General features: G+C 37.7%; 1 protein-coding gene across 1 annotated transcript; it reads right to left on the bottom strand.

The window, feature by feature from the left end:
- Window positions 1–701: 701 nt before the first annotated feature.
- Window positions 702–8,342, bottom strand: LOC143061438 (uncharacterized). Its single transcript, XM_076233737.1, has 3 exons — window positions 8,156–8,342; window positions 7,355–7,930; window positions 702–727 (listed from the first exon to the last, which is right to left on the bottom strand). The coding sequence occupies exons 2-3, from the start codon at window positions 7,644–7,646 to the stop codon at window positions 702–704; spliced, it is 318 nt and encodes a 105-aa protein (XP_076089852.1). The 5' UTR covers window positions 7,647–7,930; window positions 8,156–8,342.
- Between the last annotated feature and the right edge of the window lie 5,466 nt (window positions 8,343–13,808).

Here is a 13,808-nt window from a genome sequence, read left to right as displayed (position 1 = left end):
CAAATTTATTTTGTTAAGGTAGATAACTCCTATAAAATTTCGAATAGCTTCGATCCAAATTATTTTGCTACGAAGGAGATGCACTCACTTGATAAACAGTGACTAGTGAGATAACTCTTACAAAGAAAATGATTCGGCTTAGCAGGGTGAAATTTAAAAGCGTATAAAATATACGATACAATATGAAAAATATCTAAGCGACATCTTGTGAAACAAAAATTTCAGAATATGGCGGAAAAAAAATAATCAGAACAAATACAATAGGTCTTTCCACAGAAAAGTGGAAAGACCTAATCTATACTATTAAACGAGAAGACCTCATTTTGTGTGTCGCTTCTCTTCCTTCCACAATAAATCAATCATCATGCCTCTGTGTCCTATAGGTAACATGCATTGTCGCATTTGTCATCCATTCTTGTGATTATTCAGATTGAGTTATTTTGGGAGAAAAACGACAAAAAAGGAGTCCGGATATGATTCCGTCATCAGACTGACTTTTAGTCATAGATATGATTTCCGGTTTGAAACATGCACAAAAACAACCAATCGTATGATAGATAACACAAATGAAAAATTATGCTGAGCCTGACTCAGCTAGTATAACCATGGGACTGTATCGCAATCTCGGCAAATTATAAAGAATAACAACTTGTGTGTGAAGATTGTAGATTATAATTTTACCAGAATTGGTACAGGAGTTTTTACAGAGTGTGTATTGTTTGGTAAACTGAAAGAAATAAAAATACAATATTTACAATATGTACATTGTACGAAAGAAATATATGAATGTTCAATGCAGTAATAATATCAAGTCAAAAACGAAAGTAGAATTCTCAGTTCAATTCATAGAAATAAACAATTACAGTTCGTATTTGTTGAATAAACGTGGAATCCAAGTTAACGGAATTAACGGTATATATATTTAACAGTTTATAATTGATTTGAAACGTACTTGACGGTGATTTGTCACAATATCCACAGGAGTAGTTTTGTCGTGGCATCCATTTGTAATAGACAGGCGAGGAAGAGAAAATAAATACTAATGAAAATACGGACAAGTACAGATTATTTCCGGAAAATACGGATGTCTGAAAATTTAATCCAATAGACTATACAGTTAATATAATTGCGAATGTGATCCAGAATACTCCCCGTCTGAAATCTACCTGATATCACTATTCCATAAGATATAACACATATGAATGTCACTATATAAATCCAAAAATATATACATATAATTACACAGGGTTGTTCTCTATGAGAAGAATCATGTCCACGATAGGGCGTGTGTAGGTTGTGGCTTTTCCATTAACGATTACTCGCACTTCTGCATTTCGGATATGTTCGTCTGAGCCTTTTAATGAGTTCACTATAATTCCAACGGGCCATTGGGTACGGCAAAGGTTTTTGTCCTTTAGAAGAATGACGTCTCCATCGATGAGATCACGGCGATCTTCGGTCCATTTTCGTCCTTGTTGTAGTAACGGCAGGTATTCCTTCCTCCAACGGGACCAGAAAACACTGGCCAGAGCCTGAACTCGTCTCCATTCGGCAAGACAGAGATCTCGTTTGTCGAATTCCCCAAGATGGTCTGAGGTTAAAACGTAGTTGGTTTTCTGTGTCAATAACATAGCCGGAGTTAATATTAACGGATTCTCTGGATCTGTTGACACCGGTACCAGAGGTCTAGAGTTCACTATTGATGAAAAAGTGTGTTAAGCACGTCATGCGTAAGGCTTCTTCCGGCTGCATTTAGAAGCATAGAATCAAGAATTCTCCTGGTGATACCAATCATTCTCTCCCAGGCTCCACCCATGTGGGACGAATGCGGCGCATTGAAGATCCAAGTTGTACCAGAATTGTACAGAAAGTTCTTGAAGGGTCCATCTAAAACGTTGATTGAGTCAATCTTTAAATCGTCGATTGCGCCAATAAAGTTCGTTCCACGGTCAGATCAGAAAATCTTAACTTGGCCTCTTATAGCGGCAAATCTCCTGACAGCGTTTATGAAGGCCGAAGAACTCATTTCCTCGATTAATTCGATGTGAATAGCTCTTGTCACTAAGCATGTGAATAAAATTGCCCAACGTTTTGAGATGGCGTATCCACCACGTGTTTTACGTGAAACAATTGTCCAGGGTCCAAAGGTGTCTATTCCAACGTTAGTAAACGGAGGTGAAGGTTCAAGACGGTCCTCTGGCAAATCAGACATGATTTGATACTCGGTTTTTCCTCTGAGTTTGCGGCATGTCACACATTTGTGAATAATAGATGAGATCAAGCGTTTTGCTCCTACGATCCAAAATCCTGCGGATCGAATCGCTTCATCTGTGAAATGGCGACCTTGATGTTTTATCTTGTTGTGGTAGTGATAATGTCGCTATATGATTGCGTCCAGGGACGATCAATGGTTTCTTTTCACGGAGGTCTAAGTCCGATTTGGCAATACGGCCTCCTACTCGTAATAGTCCTCGTTCGTCCAAAAACGGATTAAGGTTAGCTATCGGGCTCCGCTTATTAATTTGTTCCTGACGTTTTATACAATCTATTTCATCTCCATAAACTTCATGTTGTGCAGATATTAAGATGAAATTTTCGGCATTCGAAAAACTATCCAGAGAAGTCACTGATGATGCCTGTTTTGACCCGTGTAAACGGGAGAAACGTTCCAAAAAGGCTATCGCTCGCACAAGTGATGTCCAGTTGGAGAATCGATTGAATCTATCAGTTCCGATACCCTTATGCTCAGGTGTGGAAAATGTTTTTGCAACATTAACAGTTGAACGGATTTCTCCATCTTCTTCTGGTTCTATTAGCTGGTATATGTCTTCAGAATTTTTCTGTTCTGAGGAAAGAAGTTGTTTTGGTCCCAATAACCATTCGCTGCTGTGAATTGCATGGGCTGGTACGGACCTTGTTCCTGAGTCTGCGGGATTACGGTTAGTTGATACATAATTCCATTGACTTGGAGAACTAAATTTTCTTATTTTCTCTACTCGATTGGCGACATAGATGAAGAACCTTCTTGTCTCGTTACTGATGTAACCTAGGACTACTTTACTGTCTGTGTAGAATTTTACGGTGTCTATATGTAAATCTAAATTATCCATGATGGTCTGTGTTATCTCGACTGTTAATACTGCAGCAGATAGTTCAAGGCGTGGAATAGTATGAACACTTGTTGGTGCAACTTTAGCTTTCCCAAGAATGAATCCTATGTTTGGTTCACCACTACTGTCGGTCGTGCGTAAATATGTAACAGCTGCTATGGCTTTTTCTGATGCATCAGAGAAGACATGTAACTCCTTTGTGGTGGTTTTGCTGAGATACGGCACGTAGGTACGTGGAATGCGAAATGCTTCGATAGCAATTAGAGTATCTCTCCAAGATTTCCACTCATCTGCTGTCTCATCAGTGAGAGGTTGGTCCCAATCGACGGTTTCTGATACTATTTTCCTTAATAGGAGTTTCCCTTGTATAATCACCGGAGCCAAAAATCCCAGAGGATCGTAGAGACTGTTTATCGTTGATAAAATTCCTCTCCGAGTGATCGGTTTGTTTTCTGATGATAATTGAAATAAGAAGTTATCAGTGTTTACGTCCCAGCTGAGACCAAGACTACGTTGTAGGGGTTTGCTGTCGCATTCTAAGTCTAGATCTTTAAGATTTGAAGCCAAATCACTGGCATGAAATGCAGACATAACTTCCGCACAATTAGAGGCAAACTTGTGAAGACGCAAGTTTCCATATTTTGCTAATGCTTGCTGTGTGTCCTTCATGAGCTTAACAGCTTCCTCTTTAGTAGGACATGACGTTAGACCGTCGTCAACATAGAAGTCTCTTGTAACAAAGCTAGTCACGTGACTGCCAAACTCTAGTTCTGATGCTTGAGCTGCTTTTCTGAGTCCAAGTGTAGAAACGGCAGGTGATGGACTATCCGCGAAAACATGAACTCTCATGCGTTATTCGACAAGGTTCTCCTGTAGGTCATTGTCTTTATGCCATAAAAATCTCAGGTAATTTCGGTGATCTTTTCTGACAACAAAGCAGTGAAACATATGTTGAACGTCTGCAGTAACTGCGACCATTTCTTTCCTGAAACGCAGCAGTACTCCCAAGAGATCATTGGTCAAGTCTGGACCTGTAAGCAGGACGCTGTTGAGTGAAACTCCGTTACATTTGGCGGAAGAATCAAACACACCTCTTATCTGATCGGGTTTCTTCGGATGATAAACACCAAAACAATGGCAAATACCAGCACTCCTCATGTTTGCGCAATGGTGGAGCGAGCTCTGCATGATTATTGTCTAGGATCTTACTCATAAATGTAAGAAAGTGTTCTCGCTTAACTGGGTTTCTATTTAGACTGGTGTCTAACATATTAGCACGATGAAGAGCTTGTTGTCTGTTGCTTGGCAATGGCTGTCTTGGCACTCGGAACGGCAACGGTGCTACCCAACTTCCTTCCGAGTCTCTCACAAATTCGTTGTCCATCTGCTTCATGAACATTTTGTCCTCATATGACTGTCCAGGCTTATCAGGCTTGTGCATGGTTGAAAGGTTGAAGGTTGTCCTGTAGGTAAAATGTTGGTTATTTTAACATTTAACTCAAAAGGAACATGCTGCTTGTTAATGCAGGTTTCTCCTATCACTACCCAACCAAGTTTCAATTGTTGTGCATATGGAGTTCTGGGTGGTCCTATGCGCTGGTCGAGGACATGGTGTGCCTCTATAAGGTCTCTGCCAATTAAGAGAAGAATTTGCCAATTTTCCTCTATAGGTGGAATGCTACCCCTAAGTTCTTTTAAATGAGGGTGATGCATTGTTACTTCAGGAGTAGGTATTTCGTCCCTATTATTTGGAATATGATCACATTCGATCAGTACAGGAAGGTCAAACTTGTCACTACAGTTGATTGATTCCATGATGAAACCTCTTCCTCTTTTCCCGGAGGTGACTACTTTGCCGGAGCATGTTGATAAAGTATAGTTCTCCGGTTTATCTTTGACGTCGAAAAGATTAAAGAATTCGGGCGATGCTAGTGACCGGTTGCTTTGGTCATCAATGATGGCGTACATGCGAATAACTTTGTCCTGGTTATCTTTGTGATAAACATTCACAGGCAGTATTTTAGCACAAGATTTCCCACTATATGTATCTTTGCAGATCTCAGTACAGGTAGAGTTAACTGAGGTTGCCTTAGTTTCAGCCGATTCTATAGGCTCCCCGCCGTAGGCTTGCTTATGCGAGCTAGACTGTGAACTTGCAGGTTGCTGTGGTCTAGTGATGTGAAGTGCGGTAGTGTGTTGTTTACTTCCACATTCTTTACAACTTATGCGTGCATTGCATTCCCGGCTCCTATGTGTGGTAGAATCACAACACTTGTAACATACATTGTTTTCTTTTAAAAGACCTTTGCGCTCTTCTATTGACTTGGCTCGGAACGCTCGACATTCATTTAAGGAATGCTTTGTATTGTGCAGAATACAAAGACCTTGTTTGGTGGCGTCTCCAGATTGCTGCTCAACTGCTGTTTTATGAGCACCAACTTTAGTCTTAGGGTAAGACGTAGACCTTGGCGCAGCACCCTTTGTATTTGGTGTGGCTTTTGACCCAAAGATGAACCCAGGATCGTTCTTTGTTTTGCTTATTTCCCTGATGAAGGCAGAGAATTCTGTGAAAGGTTGGAAAGGCAACTTCATATTTGGACTTGTATCTTGCAGCCCTTGTGGTCCACTTTTCTTGGAGTCCGTACGGTAATTTTTCAACAATAGGATTTATCCCGGACGAGGAGTCAAAATATGCTAGCAAACATCCCAGCTTGGGATTTTCCTTGTGATATTCTATTTCAGATAGAATGTCAGACAGTTCGTAGAGACGTGCGTTGTCCTTATTCGTTAAGGTTGGGAATTTGGCAAGGTTACTCATGAGAGAGGCTTCCAACATTTCTGGAGCACCATACCGCTCGTCAAGCCTCTTCCATAATCTCTGTATACCTATGGTAGGATTATTAGCGTTCGACGCTCTTATGCTAATGGCGTGTTTAGCAGACTCTGGACCGAGCCACTTGATCAGTAAATCGATCTGTTCTGAGTCAGAAACTTGTAACTCATCAGTCACATTCTTGAAGCTTGCTTTCCAAGTATGGAAGGATTCTGCCCGATCGTTAAAGCTTGTTAACCGGGAGAAAAGCAGGTCCTTACGTAAGAGGAATCTAGTTATCTCCGATGTGAGGTTGATTTGTTGCTGGTGTGCAACAGGGATCTCTTCTAGTACGCCTTGTTTTTGGTGTGAAACAGGGATCTCTTCTATAGTCTTGTTTTGTGCGTAAGACAGGGATCGCTTCTTTAACACCCTGTTTTTGGTGTTCAGTAGGGCTCTCATCTGAAAGGCCTAGTCTTTGTATACCAGTTACTAATCCCAGATCTGGGATTAAGGTAACTTCCGGTGACTTAGTATCGGAAGGTAAGACAGCAGATGTCTGTGACAGCAAGTTCAGTGCCACTGACGGCACGAACGCTGGTGCTTTGTGACTCAGCTCGATCTTAACAGGAATTTGTTTTTTTCTTTTGAGGTCCTATTACTTCCTTTACAACAGTTGATACAGGAAGTTTATTGACGAAATCTTGTTGCACACGCTGGAGCGGGTCTTCCTTTTCGTCAGGGAGATCGCTAACCGCTTGGCTATCATCGTATTCCAGGATACGAGCCTCGGCTTCTGCGGCTGCAGCTTCTCTCTGTGCTTCAAGAAGGTTAAATCTGGCTTTCAACTCGGCTTTTTCACGGCTTACCCGTACGGCTTCATGTTGCATTTGAGCCTTCCTGCGCATAGCCTCTTGTTTTAATTGCACTTTTCTGTGAGCAGCCTCCTGTTCTAGTTGAACTTTATGTTGAGCGACTTCTTGCTCCATTTCTGCCTTTTTACGTGTGGCTTCCTGTTCCATTTCAGCCTTTTTACGTGTGGCTTCCTGTTCCATTTCAATTTGTCTGAACAGGGCTTGTTCCTCTAACATTGCTTCCTGTTGTAGGATAAGGGCATGTTTTTCGACGAATGCTATCTTAGACTTTGCAGCCTCTGCCTTGGCACGCTTTCTCCGTGCCAGGCTTGACAGGTCTGACACGTTAGAGCTACCGCTGTGCGAGGTTTTCTTACCCCTTGAAGTCTTTGTTTTAGTTGATTTGGCTTTCGTTAGGGCGAGGCGATGCTCGTGTAGTTTTTCCATGACCAGTTCCACTTTGGACAGACGCAAATCCAAAGAGAGTTTACATGCATCAATTTCTTTTTGACTCTCCAATGTTCGGGTCCTTTTCAGAAAGTCTAGGTATTCATCTGTGAGCCTACGATAATTATTACAGACTTTAACAAGTTTGTCCTGGACTGTTAGGAGTTGCTGGAGATCGTTAGGAGGCGTCGTTACTTCCAATAACTGGGATTCAATGTCTGCCCAGAGAGCCTCTAGTTCCTGACAGAACTTGTCACGTTTTTCAGTGAAAGCTCCTTGTCCTTTTTCCGTGAGGTCACGTACTCGCCTAGCCTCGGGAGTTTCATCTGACTGTGATGTATTAGACGGATTTTCTAATAGTTCAGGGACATCTCCTTCTTGGGGCTGAATCTCTTCTTGTTGTTCCACATGACTGGGATCCATGTTGACTCAACGTTGTTAGGTTGCTGTCCAGTGTACACAAGATATGTAGTCCACTGTCAGTGTGAAGGTATGTACGTTGCTACGTTGTCGTTCCTTGTCTGGATATGTAAAGACAGGTTGTCGTCAATTTACTATGCTGAGCCTGACTCAGCTAGTATAACCATGGGACTGTATCGCAATCTCGGCAAATTATAAAGAATAACAACTTGTGTGTGAAGATTGTAGATTATAATTCCACCAGAATTGGTACAGGAGTTTTTACAGAGTGTGTATTGTTTGGTAAACTGAAAGAAATAAAAATACAATATTTACAATATGTACATTGTACGAAAGAAATATATGAATGTTCAATGCTGTAATAATATCAAGTCAAAAACGAAAGTAGAATTCTCAGTTCAATTCATAGAAATAAACAATTACAGTTCGTATTTGTTGAATAAACGTGGAATCCAAGTTAACGGAATTAACGGTATATATATTTAACAGTTTATAATTGATTTGAAACGTACTTGACGGTGATTTGTCACAATATCCACAGGAGTAGTTTTGTCGTGGCATCCATTTGTAATAGACAGGCGAGGAAGAGAAAATAAGCACTAGTGAAAATACGGACAAGTACAGATTATTTCCGGAAAATACGGATGTCTGAAAATTTAATCCAATAGACTATACAGTTAATATAATTGCGAATGTGATCCAGAATAAAAATAAATAAGCCAATCAGAGCGTTCTCCATATAATGGTGTTTAGATCGCAAGAAACACAACTATTATACCTCCTTATAGAGGACAATTATTTTTCGCGTTTATCTAAATGTAAACCACGATTATACTACTTTAATATATCGATACTCTCTGTATTCTGACTACTGTTTTTTTTTTTAAATGTTTACTATTTAAGGGGTCATACCAGTTGCATATATATTAAAATAAGTAAAACATGTGACACAAGTACAACCAATCGTATGATAGATAACAAAAATGAAAAATAAATAAGCCATTTAGAGCCTTCTCCATATCATGGTGTTTAGATAACAAGAATCACAACTATTCTACCTCCTTAGGACAATTATTTTTCGTACATATAATGGTGTTTGAATCGCAAGAACTACAACTATTATATCTCCTTAGAGAGGACTATTATTTTTCGCGTTTATCTACATGTAAACTACGATTATACTACTTTAATATATAGAGACTCTCTGTATTCTGTCGGGGACTTTCTATATGGTAGTATAGAAAGTTCTGTCTACTGTTTTCTTTGAAATGTTTACTATTTAAGGGATCATACCACTTGCATATATATTAAAATATGCAAAACATGCTCAACTTCATCTAAAACTACCTCGACCAAAAACTTTAACCTGAAGCGGGACAGACAGACGGACGGACGACCGAACGCACGGATGCACAGACTAGAAAACATAATGCCCATAAATGGGGCAAAACAAAATATTGTTGAAAGGGAAAATAGTGATTTGGCAAAAATGAAAGTAAGGTAGAGATTAGAGAGAGGCAGGACCTTTTTCGGGGCGTCGAGATCGGGTGTTTTTAAGCTCGGGATTTGGGGATTGATCCTTACGGGATCAGGGAATATATTTTTCGATTTGATATGGATATGAATTTCTTTAAATTCTGCATTTCGGGATTTCATGGTTATAAGCCCGGTTTTTTGGGATCAGGATCCCTCCGACCACCCCTCAAATTAGCCTTAGTCGGTTTTAGTCATTTATACATGATTCATATTCTACCAATTGCATGTTAATAAGGCTCTTAAAAGAAAAAGCACTGATGGGTTGTCCTAGTAGCATATTTTGTTAGACTCATAATGGTCTATATATAAGCAGTTACATTTAGTACATGTTTGAAACGGTGCAATTTTTTTTAATTTGATTTAACGAAGCATTGTAGCAAAGGAGAAGCATAATTCTGGTCTGAGGCCAGAAACACGAAAATGAATTGAATTTAACAGAAAGGACACAAATATCGGACTTTGGAAAAAGGGAGAGGGCTTTTGGTACCTTTTATGAAATTCTTTATACATAATATCTTTTACAAAAAATCATCCTTCAACAGTTCACAAGCTGTATGCCCGCGATTTCGCGGGTGTGTTCTAGTAATAATAATAATCGGAAGAAAAACAATAGGTCTTTCCACAGAAAAGTGGAAAGACCTAATTAATAGAAAATTTCTATTAATTTCAAAAGATCTTGCAATGTATAATATTTTTTGGGGTGTAAGATTTTGATTTTGAAAATAAAGACGGCAATGCCATGATTTGTTTAAAATGTCATTTAAGGGCAATCATATAAGGTATCAATCAATTGTTCCATGCATTTTGGTATGTTGTCCATTTTTATTGTTTTTGTTTATGTATGATACTTTTCAAAATAGAAATATATAAACACTTTTTTTGAAAGAATTCAATCAGTAATATTTCAAATGATAAATGAGATAAATGCATCATTTTTTAGATTTTCAGTTGAAGCTCATCGAGCCAAAGTTTTATGCAAAATTTTACTGAAATCGGTGACATAGCCAATTTACTGTAACTTGCTAGAAGCTAAGGGCGCACGTGCCCGTTGTCAATGAAATTAACAACGTCGTTATAGGTAAAATACAGGGGCGGATGCAGGAATTTTCGAAAGGGGGGTGCTAACCCAGGGCAAAGGGGGGGGGGTGCAGGGGGGGTGCAAAACATATGTCCCGATACAAATGCATTGATCGGCAAAAATAAAGGGGTGCGCACCCCCGGAACCCCCCCCCCCCCCTGGATCCGCCACTGAAATAGCGATTGAACAGTTTTTCATTGGTCAAATCAACTTGATTACTTTTCTGACGTTCGCCGTAACGATGAGATGATCAACGATAATCTATAATCATCGTACATACTCGTCTCCTGGTGTGTGAGGGTTGACATGATTGGAAATCCAAATATTGATGTGTCTCTGTTAGTTTGTAGTTAATATCTGTTGAGATTTCTCCGTTGTATTTGTTAGTACCAGTATATTCAGAAAAGACACTTTAGTGGTGCTGCTTTAAATGGTGAATATAGTTGAAGGATTAATGTTATCGATGACTCTATAGAGAGTTTGTAGTTCCATGTTTTTTTTTATTCCAGTTTTCTATATAACGTCTCCAATGTTCTCATAAGCATGATGAAAATATTATTTCAAATTAAATGTTTAACAACTTATATACCCTAGATGTATTTGCATTGGCAAAACCTTTTGGAATTATGTCAAGTGGGGGTTTAGGGTGTTTTCAAACCAAAATTGTGTACATTTTTTGAAACAATTAAATCATCTTTTTATTGCACTAAATGCTGTTTTACAATTTACTTAGCTTACATCATTCAATGCTGTAAGCTAAGTAAATTGTAAAACAGCATTTAGTGCAATAAAGATGATTTATGATTGGGCTAAGTTTAAAAACAATTGTATACTTTTAAGCACCAATCGATGTGGAATGTCGGTGTATAAACGTGTCATATCAAAACATCTACTAAATAATGGTCATCAGTACTAGTATGAGTAGGTAAGGGTTAAGGGACTCTAATGTTTACAGAGTAGTTTAAGTGTAAGTATTATGTCTATAAACTGAAAGACGCGATGTAGTGGACATAGTGGTCTGACCACAATAGGTTTAAACTTTAAGTCACTTGACGAGTTCAAAGTAATATCTTTGTCCCATTATTGTGAAATAACATTTTGAATTCTTAGACTATTTTTTATCCCAAAGTTCAAAGTTCAAAAGAAAATCTCCTTCTTTACCTGTTATACAATCGAAGTTTGAAATCAATAAACTAATAGTTCGCATAGTCCTCTCGTCAATATTTTCATCTAATTCTTTATATGTCCTCTAATTCAATTGTCGTAAGATCTTGTCTTAATACGCCTATTCTGTCTGCGTCTGTGATGATATAAATGTGGGGGTTTTTTTCTGTGGTTTTTTTTCAAGCTTTTTGTTGCATTTTGGGAATTTTTTGTTTTACTGTAGCCATATCATTTGGACAGTGGAACTTTAAAAGATGTTCTATGTAACAGTTTATTTAGGGATATTGATATTCCTATTGTTATCTTAAAAAATAGTGTCAACGTCGTTATTTCTTACAGAACTGCTTAATTTTTATTACTGCAATGCCTTTGTGGTTAGTATGAACAAGACACCTGTTTTAAAAAAAAATTTTCTATTTCTAAGATAGGTTTATCAATTGTGGGTCTATTCTGCCACTTCATTGACATTTAACTTCTATCCGTTCTTTTTTTGTTCATTGTCATTTTGGTTCGACCAACTTCAATATCAATTTTCTCTTTTTTTTCGACTTTGTTATAGTGTGTGATAACATTGTGTGAGGGAATTCGACGTTTGATGTACCACTGTTCACTCCAGTGCAATTTATGACAATACCACTGCATCAATCAGAATTATTTTTTTTGCAGTGTTTTAAGAAATGATTTTGCTTTGTTGTCGCGTATTATTTGTGAAACATTCAATGTTTTAAAAAGACGAATTTTCTTTATAAAGTCAATGATTATGTTGACTTTTGAAGGCCAAACTTTCTACAGCGTTAAATACGCTAATGAAAGATCCAAAAGCTATACCCATACATAACGACATGTTTATGAAATTATAACAAATCTATTGGTTAGCAAATTTTTACTCGTTATTGCAAAATAATGAACTTAATATATCTGACATTTTCTCCCTACCCAGTTTACCCCTATACATTTTTATGATGTGGACTGGTCATTGTTATTGAATCGTAGGCAATTTGATTGGATTAAGTTGTTATTAGTTTACCTTCAAACTTGTTTATGCTTTTCATACATGACTATTGATTAATTAGAACGTGCATGAATGTGTACGGTAACTAAAATGACCTTCAAACTGGACACTGGACGAGCCAATATTATGTTTTATCAATGAAAGTTAAGGTATGAAAGGTAAGAATTGCCACTTATTCGATTTTCACAAAATTTTCGGAATATACAGTTGAAAGGTTATTTGTTAAAAGCCTATTGTGAAGAGTAAAGAGAAAGTTTACAAATAATACGTGTTGTTCCATTAAACAAGTCATTTTCGTAAGAGAAATACCGAAATATATTTTACGCACGACTACGGCAGGTAAAATTATTATTTATCATAATAAAAAAAAACATTTTTCAGTCTCATTGGAATATGTTGATTACAATTAATCCCAAACTTAAGAAGTAAGTAACTATAAAAGTCAAAATATGTCCGATCTGCCTATTTCTGCACATCAAAAGTCAATACGATCGTTTTAAAGTCAATTTCGTCTACCTCACAAAATCTTGTTAGGCACTATAACGAGATCGATAAGATTGATTTGTATTTTGTTTATTGCATGATGCAGTATAAGCAACCAAGAAAACATATAAATATTGAAATATGAAATACCATTCCCTAACTTTCCCATAAATTTTGAATTTCACGTGTAGCATATCCTTAAACCTTGTTTCATTTTTTAAGATTGGTGGTTTTCAAACTAAACATGTTTATACATACAATTTGTTTTAACATAGAACATCTAATCTTTTTCAGATTGCGGTATGTTGGGCAACTGCCACTACACAAAATCCCGGATTTGAAGAGGTGTGCAAATGTTATGTAAATGTATTCAGAGACCGACATTTACATATATTTACAAACCGCTGCATTTAGTTTATCTTGTCTTTACATGTAGTAAATATCAACATTTCTTGTGCTATACCCTCCTATGGGCGGTTATAAGAGACCGCGGTTTATAAAATATTAACACCTAATCAAACCATTTTAAAGTTTAGAATTTGCATATATTTATAACCATCTCAAAACTTTCGCAAACTTATGTATTTGTATACCTCTGCAAACGGAAATCTTTGTCATGTATTTTTCTATGATGTAAATTTATCCGCAAATGTGTTTCTTTGTCTAGGTAGCAAAGCATCATCATTTAAATAATTTTATAGGGGTTATAAAGTGTAAGGTGCATCTACATTTGCCTGGTATGTAAACCAATTGAAAACGAGAACTTTATAGAGGGGTGTAAAGCATCATTTCCTTTAATCTGCAGAGACCTGTCAAATGTTTTGTAAAGGAATATTTTTGTTAGTCTTTATAGTCAGCTGAAATGTATGTCAAATCAGAACATATCAAAAGC

The sequence above is a fragment of the Mytilus galloprovincialis genome, chromosome 1 (assembly GCF_965363235.1).
Source record: "Mytilus galloprovincialis chromosome 1, xbMytGall1.hap1.1, whole genome shotgun sequence".
NCBI classification, from domain to species: domain Eukaryota; kingdom Metazoa; phylum Mollusca; class Bivalvia; order Mytilida; family Mytilidae; genus Mytilus; species Mytilus galloprovincialis.
This window is presented reverse-complemented; position numbering and strand designations above follow the sequence as displayed.